The sequence below is a fragment of the Amblyraja radiata genome, chromosome 33 (assembly GCF_010909765.2).
Source record: "Amblyraja radiata isolate CabotCenter1 chromosome 33, sAmbRad1.1.pri, whole genome shotgun sequence".
Taxonomy (NCBI): Eukaryota; Metazoa; Chordata; class Chondrichthyes; order Rajiformes; family Rajidae; genus Amblyraja; species Amblyraja radiata.
This window is the reverse complement of record NC_045988.1, coordinates 1,995,097-2,008,340: the sequence shown is the minus strand read 5'-3', so window position 1 is coordinate 2,008,340 and position 13,244 is coordinate 1,995,097. Positions and strand designations below refer to the sequence as shown.

At 41.4% G+C, this 13,244-nt stretch overlaps 1 protein-coding gene across 1 annotated transcript in view; it reads right to left on the bottom strand.

Annotated features, from left to right (window-relative positions):
- Nucleotides 1–7,760: 7,760 nt before the first annotated feature.
- The window catches only part of ubash3b (ubiquitin associated and SH3 domain containing B), a 101,305-nt gene continuing 95,821 nt past the window's right edge, over nucleotides 7,761–13,244 (bottom strand). Inside the window, exons 12-14 of the mRNA XM_033049822.1 lie at nucleotides 11,970–12,076; nucleotides 9,953–10,062; nucleotides 7,761–8,040 (exon numbers count right to left, since the gene is read on the bottom strand). Of these exons, the coding sequence (XP_032905713.1) occupies nucleotides 7,903–8,040; nucleotides 9,953–10,062; nucleotides 11,970–12,076 (355 nt within the window). The 3' untranslated portion in view covers nucleotides 7,761–7,902. The remainder of the gene's footprint in view (nucleotides 8,041–9,952; nucleotides 10,063–11,969; nucleotides 12,077–13,244) is intronic.

Sequence of the window (13,244 nt, the reverse complement as noted above, 5' to 3'; positions counted from 1 at the left end):
CTATCTCAATGCTATAGAATCTTAGCAAGATTACACTGAGGGAAGGTATAACAACAAAGGGAGAGGACGTTGAAGTACTAACGTACTAAGATAAATGTGCAATGGACAGTAAACTATAAAGTAAATGGTGTGCAATTGATAGATTGTCGGCTTTATCACATAACATTTACAATGACATTCATCTTGAGTGTTAAAGTATGTACGTCAGCAACAATTCAACTCATTGTTTTAATGTCCATTTCTAGTGATAGCAAAATGAACAGATCTGCAGAAGTAAAATGCAATCGAAGTAAAATATCTTCTTAAATGGGAGAACGAGGCTCATGGTACAGAGCACAGGGAGAGGTTTAAAAGAAGAGAAGACTATACATCTCACAAAGCAGTAGCTTGTTGACCCCAAGCTTGGTTTCAAAGATCTGCGACTTTATCAAGGGGAGACCAAAGGAATTAATCAGCTCTGATTGCTTCATCTGACATGGTTCAACAAAAAGGCTCATCGTTCTCAAAGACAAAAGGCAATTTTCATTTCCTGATACTGCAAGCAGATCCAAAGACCATGGTTCGGATCAGAAAAAAGTACTGAAAAATGCCTTTATACCCAATAGATTTATCCATAGTAGTTTAATCCTTACTTCAATGTATATGCAACATTGCTGAGGTCAGCCTGTGATTCTTTGGACAGGTACAACATCATTGATATCTCAAAACTTGTGCTGCATGCAACAAATTATTCTTTAGATTGCATAGAAGTTTATCACAAAACCAGAACAACAAGTGTGACAATTGCAGAATCCACTTCTGTTGTTGCCATTCACTAAATCTAATACTACCACGAGCAAAAGAACACAATAAGTCTTACAAATTTTTTTTTTAAATCTGGAATGCTTTGATCTACAAGAATTCCTTTACGGAGGGATTTTACTTTTAACATTCTTTGGAATTTGTTAATAATTAAAAAAGAAAGCATCTCCAAAATTGACAAATTATTCTTTCAGAAAGGTTGATCAAATACCACCTACATCTTCCTAACACCTCTATATTCTGGGTTTTGTGAAATATGCACACACCTCTAAAATATTACTGTGATTGTGTTTCTCCTTTACAATCTTTGACTGGACGTGGACAATATCCAGTTAGGAATTTCATCATTCAGTTTTATCTAACCTTGTTGTTTCTCTATTACTTCAATGAATCAAATGCTCATCGTTCATTCTAACAATCGATTGATCTCCTTTCTGCAATAAATCCTGGCTGGCGTTTCACCCAAACTATCTATCACAAAGTTGTACTATACATAAACCCTCACTATGCAACTGGCATCTATTTATCATCCAGCACAGCTGCAAAAATGTTGAAACTAAACAGTGGGGCTCCAGGCGAAGACCTTGGACTTAATGAAAGATGCAATGATGTAAACAAATTCTTTAACCCGGGAAATAATCCCAGAAAAGATCTCCACTTCTTCTTCACAGGACAATGCATCTGGAACAGACTGTTAGATGACTGATCGGCAGAAATCTTTTTTTTAAAGTCAAGTCAAGTCAAGTTTATTCGTCACATACTGGATCAATATTTGTGGAGAAGGCAGACTGATGATATCAGGATTGTTAAGAATGGGAAAATAGGAGAAGATGGAGCTCTGAAAATTATCTTTTTTTTCTCATCACTTTCTCAGTATCTGTAATGCTATAGCACTAACACCACGTTCTGGTATTTCACACTTTGCACACCATGTTGTACTTGGGTATGCTTTGATAGTACTCGTGTGGTATAATTTGACTGGATAGCATACAAGCCAAAGTTTGTCACCAATTCTGCACACATGTGCCAAAAAAAAACCCCCAAAATGAAAACCAACTGGTATTGATAGGACAAAGTCATCTCAAGGACAATTTTTCCTTCTTACCAATACGTAAAATTTGAAGTATACTTAAGAATATATAGATGGTTGCAATAAGCTGACAACTTTTAAGCAACATCTTTGTTTGATTTGTCAAATTTATATTTAAAAAAAAATCTGATTGAAAACTATAGTGCCTCTTAAGATGCGCTGAAGATTGGCATCCTAAATATTTGACTTTGTTAATTGTGGATTACCTTTATGCCGAATTCATAAGAAAGCATGAAGACTTAACCTTCCTGTTATTTTATCTGTAATTCCTTCCCTAAGTTACATGAACAAACAACTTTTCTTTCAAAGTCAATGAACTGGTGTTTCACTCTCAGGGTTGTTGAAAGAAGAGAGTTTGTCAGAGTCAACATAAGGTCATGTGATAAGGAGCACAAATAGGCCATTCGGCCCATCAAGTCTATTTTGCCGTTCACTCATGGCTGATCTATCTCTCCCTCCTAATCCCATCCTCCTGCCTTCTCTCCACAACCTCTGACACCTGAGGGGAGAAGGAGCTGAAGGAGGCATGGAAGTATCAAACCAGCCAGGAAACAAGTGTTCTTTGACCCACATAATTCATTCCATCCCTCTGCATTGCAGATCTATGACGGAATTAGACAGTGTCCATGGCAATTCAACCGATATGGCGGGCTTTGACTCAAAATGTATCTGCAGAAAGCAGTTTGAGTACAATGCAGATTGAATATAACAGACACAAAGATTAGAGCTCAGTTAAATCAAAATGCATTTTGAATGCAGATGTAAACAACATTGGCATCATATGGATTTTTGGTTTCACCATCATTCCTGTCATTTATTTGCACCAAATCATTTTGATAAATATATAAATAGGGTTTTAATATGTTTAAATCTTAAACTGTACAGAAGTCTTTCTTTAGTACACTGATATTTTGCACACAGGATCTAAACTATGATAAATCAATCTGCTATAATGAACAAGCTGATTGTCACTTTCATAAATCTCCTTGACAAATGCGGCTCGCTGCTATGTACACACCTTGAGGGAGGGGACAGTTGCAAGTCACCGCTGCACCATGGAAAATGCTCCAATGCTCCCCAAGTCAAACTCGGAGTTTGGTCAAATTACCCACAAATTCTATTGGCAAAGCAAAACACTGTGCCTCAAAATATTTTTACAGCAAGATATTTCAGAGTGATGAACATGTCAAGTGATGAGGTGATAAATGGATGCATGTCTTGATTGTTCTCATTTTGGGCTTACACATATTTTTTTTTCAGATACTGACTGATTGCTCAATGTGTTAAATATTTGTCTTTTAATTTCACTATATTTGGGTTGAACTATATAACACCGCAGAATATTCGCAGTAAACATGATCAACTGCAAGCAATTCTGAAATGACTGCTACATTTGTGTAGGAAGGAACTGCAGATACTGGTTTACATCAAAGATAGACACAAAGTGCTGGAGTAACTCAGCGGGACAGGCAGCATCTCTGGAGGGAAGGAATGGGTGACTTAGGCAGGGACTGAAAATGGGGAGCATTGCATTTCTAATTAATTGTTTTTCGGGCTTGATATTTGATTCCACTTTTTATAATGTGCTGAATATTGCATAGGGCCTATACTATATATGCCAGATACTCTAGTAGTAGTTTACAGGACGTTTCACTCTTGTTCTAACATTCTGGTGTAAAATTCAAGTTGGGCTGGAAGCAATGTGGCCAAGTTGTTATGTGTCACCATCCTTCCTAATATTCTGCCCAACAGAATTGAAAATCAAATCGAAAATAGAACCTGCAATGCTGCCAAATGTCTGTTCCCAGTTATGTAAAATGACTACTGTTTAAAGTAGGCATCTCTTTGCATTTTCCCTTTTCCTGTTAATGACAAATGTAGTGTGATTCTGGGTAATGGTCCTCTAGCATAAAGGAGAGACATTTATATTAATGGACCAGCTCATTTTATTCTATGAATTATCATGCGACATTACCTGCCCCATTTGTCAGTCTGGATGTACCAACAGAAAGAAAATGCTAGACACCAAAAGAAAGGCCTAAGAGGATCATACATCATTAATTCATTTTGTTTTATACTGCTCACAAGCACAGATCCCTGGCTCACAAGCATGCGTCTCTGGCTTTATCTTTGCAGTTTCTTCTGGACCTTATTTGGGATTTACAAACTATAGTATTCCCAGGACTTGTGAAAATCAGGAAATGGACTGCAGAAGGATCAAGCTTGAAGCTGTGAGCAACGGAGGCAAGAAAGAGCCTGCATGTCAGCTCATTTTCTAGAGCATGCTGATACGAATAAGCACCAAAACATATAGAAATGTGACAAATATGCATTGAGTGAAGCCAAAATATTTGTGATGATAAAACAGTCTTTGCCACTGGGCTGCAACGATGGACACTCCTGAAACAGATGATCCTGTGCAATTCATTATTCTTTGAATTACGTCAACCTAGTTTTTAAATCATGATCAATGGTACAGCTGTAAGTATGATGTACGGCATTTAAATAAAAGTTTGATGACTGCACTGGGCTTCACAGATTAAAAGAGGCCTACCTTTAATTCAATAAACTCATGCTAACTGGACACTCAGCAAATTGATCCCCATCAACCCTGGAGGTGAGGAAACCTCATACACCACTGTATTGGAATTTACGCAATGGGAGAAAGGATAATGTCTTAAATGAGCAAAGGGATTCCCACAGGACTACAAATTTACACACTGACTGATATTATTCCCCATTGCCTTCAATGGTGATTAAAATCACTGAAGGACAACATTTGGGGCTAGTCTTTGTCATTTTCTGTTGGGCACATTGAAGTAAAATCACATTGAGGGGTGGCATCTTTTCTGCAATCCATACAACAAGATCACAAATATTTGCGAACAGCGCATTTATGACTTCTGGAGTACACTGAAATCTTTTCATTGAGGGCATGTCTTTACTGGAAGTGGGAAATAGAGGAAAGATAATATATACAATGTGACAGTCAAGTAATACCTGCGAGACAGAAAGGGATTTAAGGGATCTTTTGCGGACGAGATGTCCACCATTGTGTTTAAGAAGGAACTGCAGATGCTGGAAAATAGAAGGTAGACAAAAGTGCTGGAGAAACTCAGCAGGTGCAGCATCATCCATGGAGCGAAGGAAATAGGCAACATTTCGGGCCGAGTACTCCCTCTAGCTGTCATGCAAACTGAGCAAGGAAAACCTCAAATATCGTTGCTTACAAGTTAGAAAATTAAATGCAATTCATGGTCAACATGACAAGGGTTCAGTTAATTTGACTTCCAATAATCAACATATTTCTATAGTCATCCACAGGAAGTTATTTTTTTCAAATCACTCACTGTGGTCGACTTAATTTCAACATTTCCTTTTGCTAGATACTTGAAAACACACAGTAAAACACATTATAAAAAGAAAAGTAAACTCTGCTTTTTGGTCTGTCATTCTCAAACAGAATACTTTGAAGAACCTCCAAGGGATAGTTCTGAGAATAATAAATAAATGGTTTAACATTATTTAACTTGTGCCTGAAAATGGGTATCTTGCAGACCAATGATAGCAAATTACTGTGCTAGATATAAACTCTCAATCCACTCACTATTTAAAGTTCTCATTACTAAATATAAATGCCTTGATCCAAATTCTGCAAATACCCAAGCATGATGACCTAACTTCTTCTGAGATGTAAAGTTATACATTTCCAGTTTTGTACAGAGATATCAAAAAGATCCCTCATCTCCATCTCCTAAAGCCCCTGTCCCGCTTTCCCGAGTTACGCACTAATTCTCCTGGGTTTTCCCCTTGATTCAACCTCGGGGAATGTCCGTAGCGAGTCCGTACGAGTCCGTAGATATTTCGCAGCGGCTCGTTATGCCAGCCGGAGGTACTCGGGGCATCGGGTAAGTCGGGACGTTTTTTCAGCATGTTGAAAAATATCCACGAGTAAAAAAAATAACCCCGAGTGCCTACGGCAGGCATCTCCGAGTTTGAATCAAGGGGAAAACCCGGGAGAATTCGTGAGGGACTCGGGAAAGTGGGACAGGGGCTTTACACGTCTCCAACTGCCTTCCTGTCACCTTGAACTAACATCCACCAAACACAACACTACCAATTAATAACTTGTCAATAATTTAACAAGAAGCACAAGTGGCAATATTCAACTTTACCACCAGGATAGTCAAACCTTCATCCTGTTAAAACCTCTCAGAAGAATGTTATGTCTGTTCTGGTGACGAAAAAAAACCCGGTTCACCTCACACACACACAAACCATCACACATTTGTGAGTTTGAATGTTAAGGTTTTGTTGCGATTTATCTTTCAAGAATGTGAACTTTCAAATATTTAGCCAAAAAGGAAAATGGGGAAGCAGAGGAGTTAAATAGTGCCCTTTGAGGGATAAAGCAGACCCATATTTAAATAAAACTTAGCTTACATAACACTCTCAAAGCTCTCAGCTCAAACATTCCACCCGTTAGATTACACCATATGTAAGATAGGTGAAGGTTAAAGGCCTCTGCTATTCAAGTTTGGCAACAAGCCTATGTTGCAGGAAAATATCAAAGAACTGACTATGAAGACACATTGGGACAAATGTGATCACACAACTTTCACCACCCCTCTCCATCATTTCAGTGCCCCATTGAGAGACCTCAGTTAAAACAATTCAGATTGATTCCACAATCCCATTGTGAATTACTGTAAGTATGGAGGTGATTGTGGAATCAGTGGTGTAATATTGTTGGCTCAAGTCTAAACTCTCTCCTTGTGAGAGCAGCCTCTCTGGAGTGTGGACTGTGGATTTGGTGGTTTTCGACTGCAATACAAATACATCCATATAATTAGATTAGGAGTTTTTATACGGAAAAGGGCACTCACAAAATCACTCATAAAATGCACAATAAATAAACCCTGTTCTACTAACTGGGGTGGAAGTACAGCATTTTGTAACTACGTTGAGCTGGAGCTCATGTCAAGATTGCCTCACATGCAATTCCTTTGGTTTACAATTGCAAATCTGTTTGCTATTTGGCTTCCATTAAATATAACATGGATAAATAAATTAAAATCTCTTGACATTCCAGAGGATTGGAGATAAGCAAGGTCCTCCTGTTGTATGTATTCGGACCAGAAGGCAAGGTTCCACAATTCTAGGTACATGGCACAGGAGTAGGAGTTATCACTGCTCCAGTAAATGCATTTCAAGTCAGCTACTGCTGCTTCTGAAACACTTTATATAGATTCCCATGCCCCAGTTATTGCTCCAGTAAACCACAGGTCTGAGGGAAACTGTGTCAAACACAATTCAAAAATAAATTAGCAGACTGAAGTTCTTAACCATTTTAGGTCCTCTTAAATCAACTCAATTTCTAACCAAACCTAACCTCAGAACTGTATCTTGCTCTGAGCTAAACAACAATTAGTCCTGTAATCACGTCAACTCATTCATAATTAAAGATATCAGATGAAATAAATACAAGTCCTTCACAACAAGGTACTGAACTTGCATATAACACAACAATCAAATAATTAATGTTACAGGGCACTGCAGAGAATACACTGCTGCAGGGCACTGCAGAGAGTATACCAAGCAGGGCACTGCAGAGAGTATACTCCTACAGGACACTGCAGAGAGTATACCCCTACAGGACACTGCAGAGAGTATACCCCTACAGGGCACTGCAGAGAGTATACCAAGCAGGGCACTGCAGAGAGTATACTCCTACAGGACACTGCAGAGAGTATACCCCTACAGGGCACTGCAGTGAGTATACCCCTACAGGGCACTGCAGAGAGTATACCCCTACAGGACACTGCAGAGAGTATACCCCTACAGGACACTGCAGTGAGTATACCCCTACAGGACACTGCAGAGAGTATACCAAGCAGGGTAGTGAAATGAACTTGCTCATACAAAGTATGGAGGAAAGGGGAAAGGAGGTGAAGTAAGTGGAAGCACATGCTAGTAATGGCTCTATCTTCCAGTGATGGTGGATCTCTTCATTAGTCTTGGAACAAGATATCCCTCCAGCTAAAACTATGATTGGGCCCATGGGTGAGTGGTAGGATGGGAGGATCGACCAGCTGCCATATCCCCGCGTCTTCCAGCTCCTCGCAGGCACAAAATCCCAAATATGGAATCTATAGGAAGAAAGGAAAATATGTGAGGTGCCTGAATTTCAGGTGCATTCAGAGCCAATTGGCCCAACAATTCTGAAACCTGCAACCTACCCCTGCATCCTAACGTTGGTCTAGAACACCTTTGTAATTGGTTTCTCCCCTTTCTTCCATAACATAGGGCAGTGTAGAAGGATTTTTGGCACACTGGCCTACATCAGTCAGGGAATTGTGTGTAAAAGTTGAGACATGATGCACAAGACATTGGTCAGACCGCACTTGGAGAATTGTGTTTAGTTTTTGTCACCCTGCTTATAGGAAAGATGCCACCGAGCTGAACAGTGTGCAGAGATGATTTACCAGCATATTGCCCAAACTAGAGGGCCTGAGCTACAAGGAGAGACTGGGCAGGCGAAGACTTTAGCCCTTGGAGCACACAAGGCGAAAGGGTGTTCTTAAGGAGGTGTACACATTTTTGAGGAGAATTGACAGAGTGATTGCAGAGTCTTTTTCCCAGGGGCGGGGAATCAAGAAACTGGCAATATAGGTTTAAGGTGAGGGGGGGAAAGATTGAACAGGAACCTGAGGCGCAACCTTTTCATTCAGGGAGTGCCAGAGAACGTAGTCAACATTTAAAAGACATTTGGAGAAATATATGGATATGAATGGTTTAGAGAGATATGGGGCAGGCAGTGACAAAAGGGACTAGCTTGGATAGGTATCTTGGTTGGCATAGACAACTTGGGCTGATGGGCCCATTATGTGTGATGGGCCCATTTTTATGCCTTATCACTCTATGGCTAATTCGAAACTTTAGCTTTTAGTTTTAGAGATACAGCACAGAAACAGGCCCTTCGGCACACCGAGTCCACACAGACCAGCGATCCCCGCACATTAACATTACCACACACACACACACACGAGGGACAATTTACACTTACACCAAGCCAATTAACCTACAAATCTGTTCGTCTTTGGAGTGTGGGAGGAAACCGAAGATCTCAGAGAAAACCCATGTGGTCACGTGGCAAACGTACAAACTCCGTACAGACAGCGCCCGTAGTCGGGATCGAACCTGGGTTTCTGGCGCAGCAAGCGCTGGAAGGCAGTAACTCTACCGCTGCGCCACCGTGCTGCTTTACTAAATGAAGAATCAGGTTCAACATTTAGCTATTGTATTTTGAAAGTGGTATATATTCTACTTCCACAAAACAGGGCAGAACATTTATATTTTTCTTGTTCCCGCTCTGAATGTTTCTTCGTTTCTATGCCATTTTTGTTTAATTGCTTTTTCACATTCCCCCTCGCACATTTGCAACACATCTCGCGTCAGTCACACATAAATCGCTAGTTGTAACAAACTAAACTATCTGGGAATGTGGTGCTGTAAAAACCACATCGGTGCCGAATCGTTAAAGAATTGTCATTTTCTTATTTTCTTAATAACAGGATCGGCACGCAAGAAATGTACTGGAAAGAACTGAACCTTATCTCTCCTAAAATACCAGGTCTCCCGGAAAACAATGACAACCAGCCACAATAATCCACAATACTCCACATGGCCAATAAGTCCAGATTTCTAGCCTTCTTTGTTGACGTGGGTTCAGATTTAAATTGTCTTTCTATTTCCCTCAAAATAGCCCCAATGTCCCTCAGCCCTGTGTCCCTCTGTACAAGCAGACTGTGTCCAAACCCTATGATTTTGACCTGATGATGAAACCATAATTAACCAGAATGCTGTAATGCTGCACCTCTCATTTACTTAAATCCCACTCCCAGTTAAGCTTTCAGCCCCTCCAGATACCTCACATAATTAGAAACATTAAGGGCTTAGACTGAACAAATGATGGATATGCCAATGTGGTTGTCATCGCCTTATTACCACACTATTATAATAGCATTATCTCACTCAGCTGGAAGGCACAATCACACTAACCTTTCGAACCACTTGCACAAAGTCCTTGGAGTTGCGTGCGGAGAGCCCCTGTAGTTGCCGAGTGCAGGCTTCTAGTGAGGAGGCGTGTGCTACAATCAGAATATTGTTACCTGAAAGGAAAGAGCAAAAACAACATGCATCTCGGGTCAGGTGACATCCAGCGCAAGGAAGAGAGCTTGCAGCATCACAGTCCATATTCACAAATCCGCACATTGCTTTAGAGCTGGTGAAACACCTTCAGTAGACATTGTAGACCCATACCCAAAGTCCACAGTCAGTGATGTGATAGGGAACCATTTCACGTCATTAGTGGCATTGGGGTGGGTTAAGATCAGCTGTGCTTCCCTGCTCTTCTCAACCAGTACCCTAGGATATTATACATCCAGCCGTGGAGCACAGCCTGCTGATGTGCGATAATTCATCAATACAAGGATCACTCCAGGGGGGCATGTCTCCCTCAGTACTGGATTTGACCGCCAGCCCCAGACTGAAATAAGGAAAACAATCTAAATGCAGAGGATTGTATATCTTTGGAATTCTCCCTCCCCAAGACCATTGGATCCTCAGTTGTTAAGGATTTTTACGGTTGCAATTAATACCCAATGTCTGAAGAAGGGTCTCGACCCGAAACGTCACCCATTCCTTCTCTCCAGAGATGCTGCCTGTCCCGCTGACTTACTCCAGCTTTTTGTGTCTATCCCGTTTAAACTAGCATCTGCAGTTCCTTCCGACACACATTCCCTAATGTCTTTTGGATTTAAAAATCTGTCAAAGTGGATTTACCATATTACATAGAAACATAGAAAATAGGTGCAGGAGTAGGCCATTCGGCCCTTCGAGCCTGCACCGCCATTCAATATGATCATGGCTGATCATCCAACTCAGTATCCTGTACCTGCCTTCTCTCCATACCCCCTGATCCCTTTAGCCACAAGGGCCACATCTAACTCCCTCTTAAATATAGCCAATGAACTGGCCTCAACTACCTTCTGTGGCAGAGAATTCCACAGATTCACCACTCTCTGCGTGAAAAATGTTTTTCTCATCTCGGTCCTAAAAGATTTCCCCCTTTATCCTTAAACTGTGACCCCTTGTTCTGGACTTCCCCAACATCGGGAACAATCTTCCTGCATCTAGCCTGTCCAACCCCTTAAGAATTTTGTAAGTTTCTATAAGATCCTCCCTCAATCTTCTAAGAATTCTAGCGATATTCTTAGTGGATGGCAGAGCAAACACGGAGTGTAGACAGTCTGTTCCTGTTTCTTCATATATTCAGTCAGTGAACACATACAACTCTGATCCTACAAGGCAGATTCATTGTCCGGTGATCTTCCATCGGTTAAACGATCATGTTTTATGATCTAGAAGCTTGGACTAACAACCCAGAGACCAAAGCTTGGATCGCAACATGGCAGCTGTGGAATTTTAATTCAGATAAGCAATCCAGAATTTGGGGGGAGAATAACACAAATAGTTTTTGTCTGGCAAAGCAGATCTCAAACCTGCTGGAGTGTTGCAAGAACCATCTGGAATGACTAACATCATTCAGGGAGAAAGTCAGCCCAAGCTCGGCCCTAGTTGAGAATGCCCAAAGTGACCTGCCAAGTCAATCAATTCATGGGGCAATAACAATCCTGGCCAACCCAGAAACACAAATTTAAAATTGTAATGGAGACACCAGAGTCTTCAGACGTTGGCATCGTTGGCATCTGGTCAGACAGCATCTCTGGAGAACAGGAATAGGTGACGTTTTGGGTCAAAACCCTTCTTCAGACTGGGAGTCAAGGGACACTAATTTTAAGGAGATGGAATTCAGGCCAGTGTATGCCTGGAACAGGGATTGTTCAACGTACTCTACAAAGAGGCAGGCAGAGCTGGGGCCCATGCCCATGCCCATAGCTACACCTTGGATTAGGAGGAAACGGGAGGAGTCGAAGGAGAAGTTGTTAAGAGTGACCTCAAGCGAAGAGTTTTAATAGAAAACTGAAAATTCCCTGGCAATGAATAAAAGAGTCACCTTTAAGTTTACATTCAGCCAGGATTTCCCTCATCACCTGGCAGCTCCTGCTAATGTACGTCTCATAGGGTTCCGAAATCCCAAGTTTGTTCGCTGGTATGTGAGGTCTGCAACATACAAATACCAATTAGCAATGTACAGGAACAAAAATCAGACGAATGATGAGCAGAGACACAGCCTGATGGGATGAGAACTTTTTGTACTGGTTCAATGGTGAGAGATAAGGGCCTGTCCCACTTACGTGATTTTTTTGGCGACTTGCCGGCACCCGTCATAGTCGCAGCAGGTCGCCGAATATTTTCAAAATGTTGAAAATCCAGCGTTGACCAGAAAAGGTACGACTCTTTGGGTGACTATTCACGACCATACAGGTGACATGTCGCGGGGTGAAGCCTGTATGGTCGTGAGTAGTCGCCCAAAGAGTCGTACCTTTTTCTGGTCAACGCTGGATTTTCAACATGTTGAACATTTTCGGCGACCTGCTTTGACTATGACGGGTGCCGGCAGTCTCCAAAATAAATCACGTAAGTGGGACTGGCCCTATAGTTTTCAATCCACTCAAGAGGCTCTGGGACATCTCAGGTTGTGGGAAATGGACTGGGCCATTTGCACCTTCAGCTGTTCCAGTGTTCAAAACAAAGGCTGAACAGGAGGTGCAACCTCATCAACTCACATCAGTAGCACATCCTCCCATTGCCAAAACAGCAACTTCAAGAGTGTTTTATTGTCACGTGCCCCAGATAGAACAATGAAATTCTTACTTGTTGCAGCACAACAGAATATGTAAACAAAGCACACTGCAAACAATATGATAAATCAATAATCTCCCAGCGTGGAGAATTCCACACATCTGATTGATTGAACTGAACGGTAGATCATGGAAACAAGCCAACTGGCAGAGAAGATTCATCAGGAGGTTGCCTGGAGCGGACGGGGTTTAAGTTCTGAGAGGAATGGAGTGGAATATTTTATTGATCACGTGACCAAGCACAGCGAGATTCTTTGCTCGCATGCCCAATGTGTTCAAATAGCTGCCACCTACGGCACAGGCACAGTTACAAAGCACGCCGGCTTCTCCTTTGGTTCTCCTGCCCATCACCTCCTCCTCCCCCAAGTGGCCAGGTCTGTCTCCCCTGGAGCAGCAGCAGGGGAGGTTAAGAGGGAACATGAGTGGGAACGGTATAAATATGAAGTGTATGGATCGGGTACTCTGCAGGAGTCCTTTCCTCTTATCAGAAGCTAATTAAACTGGAGACCATAGATTTAAAGGGCAAG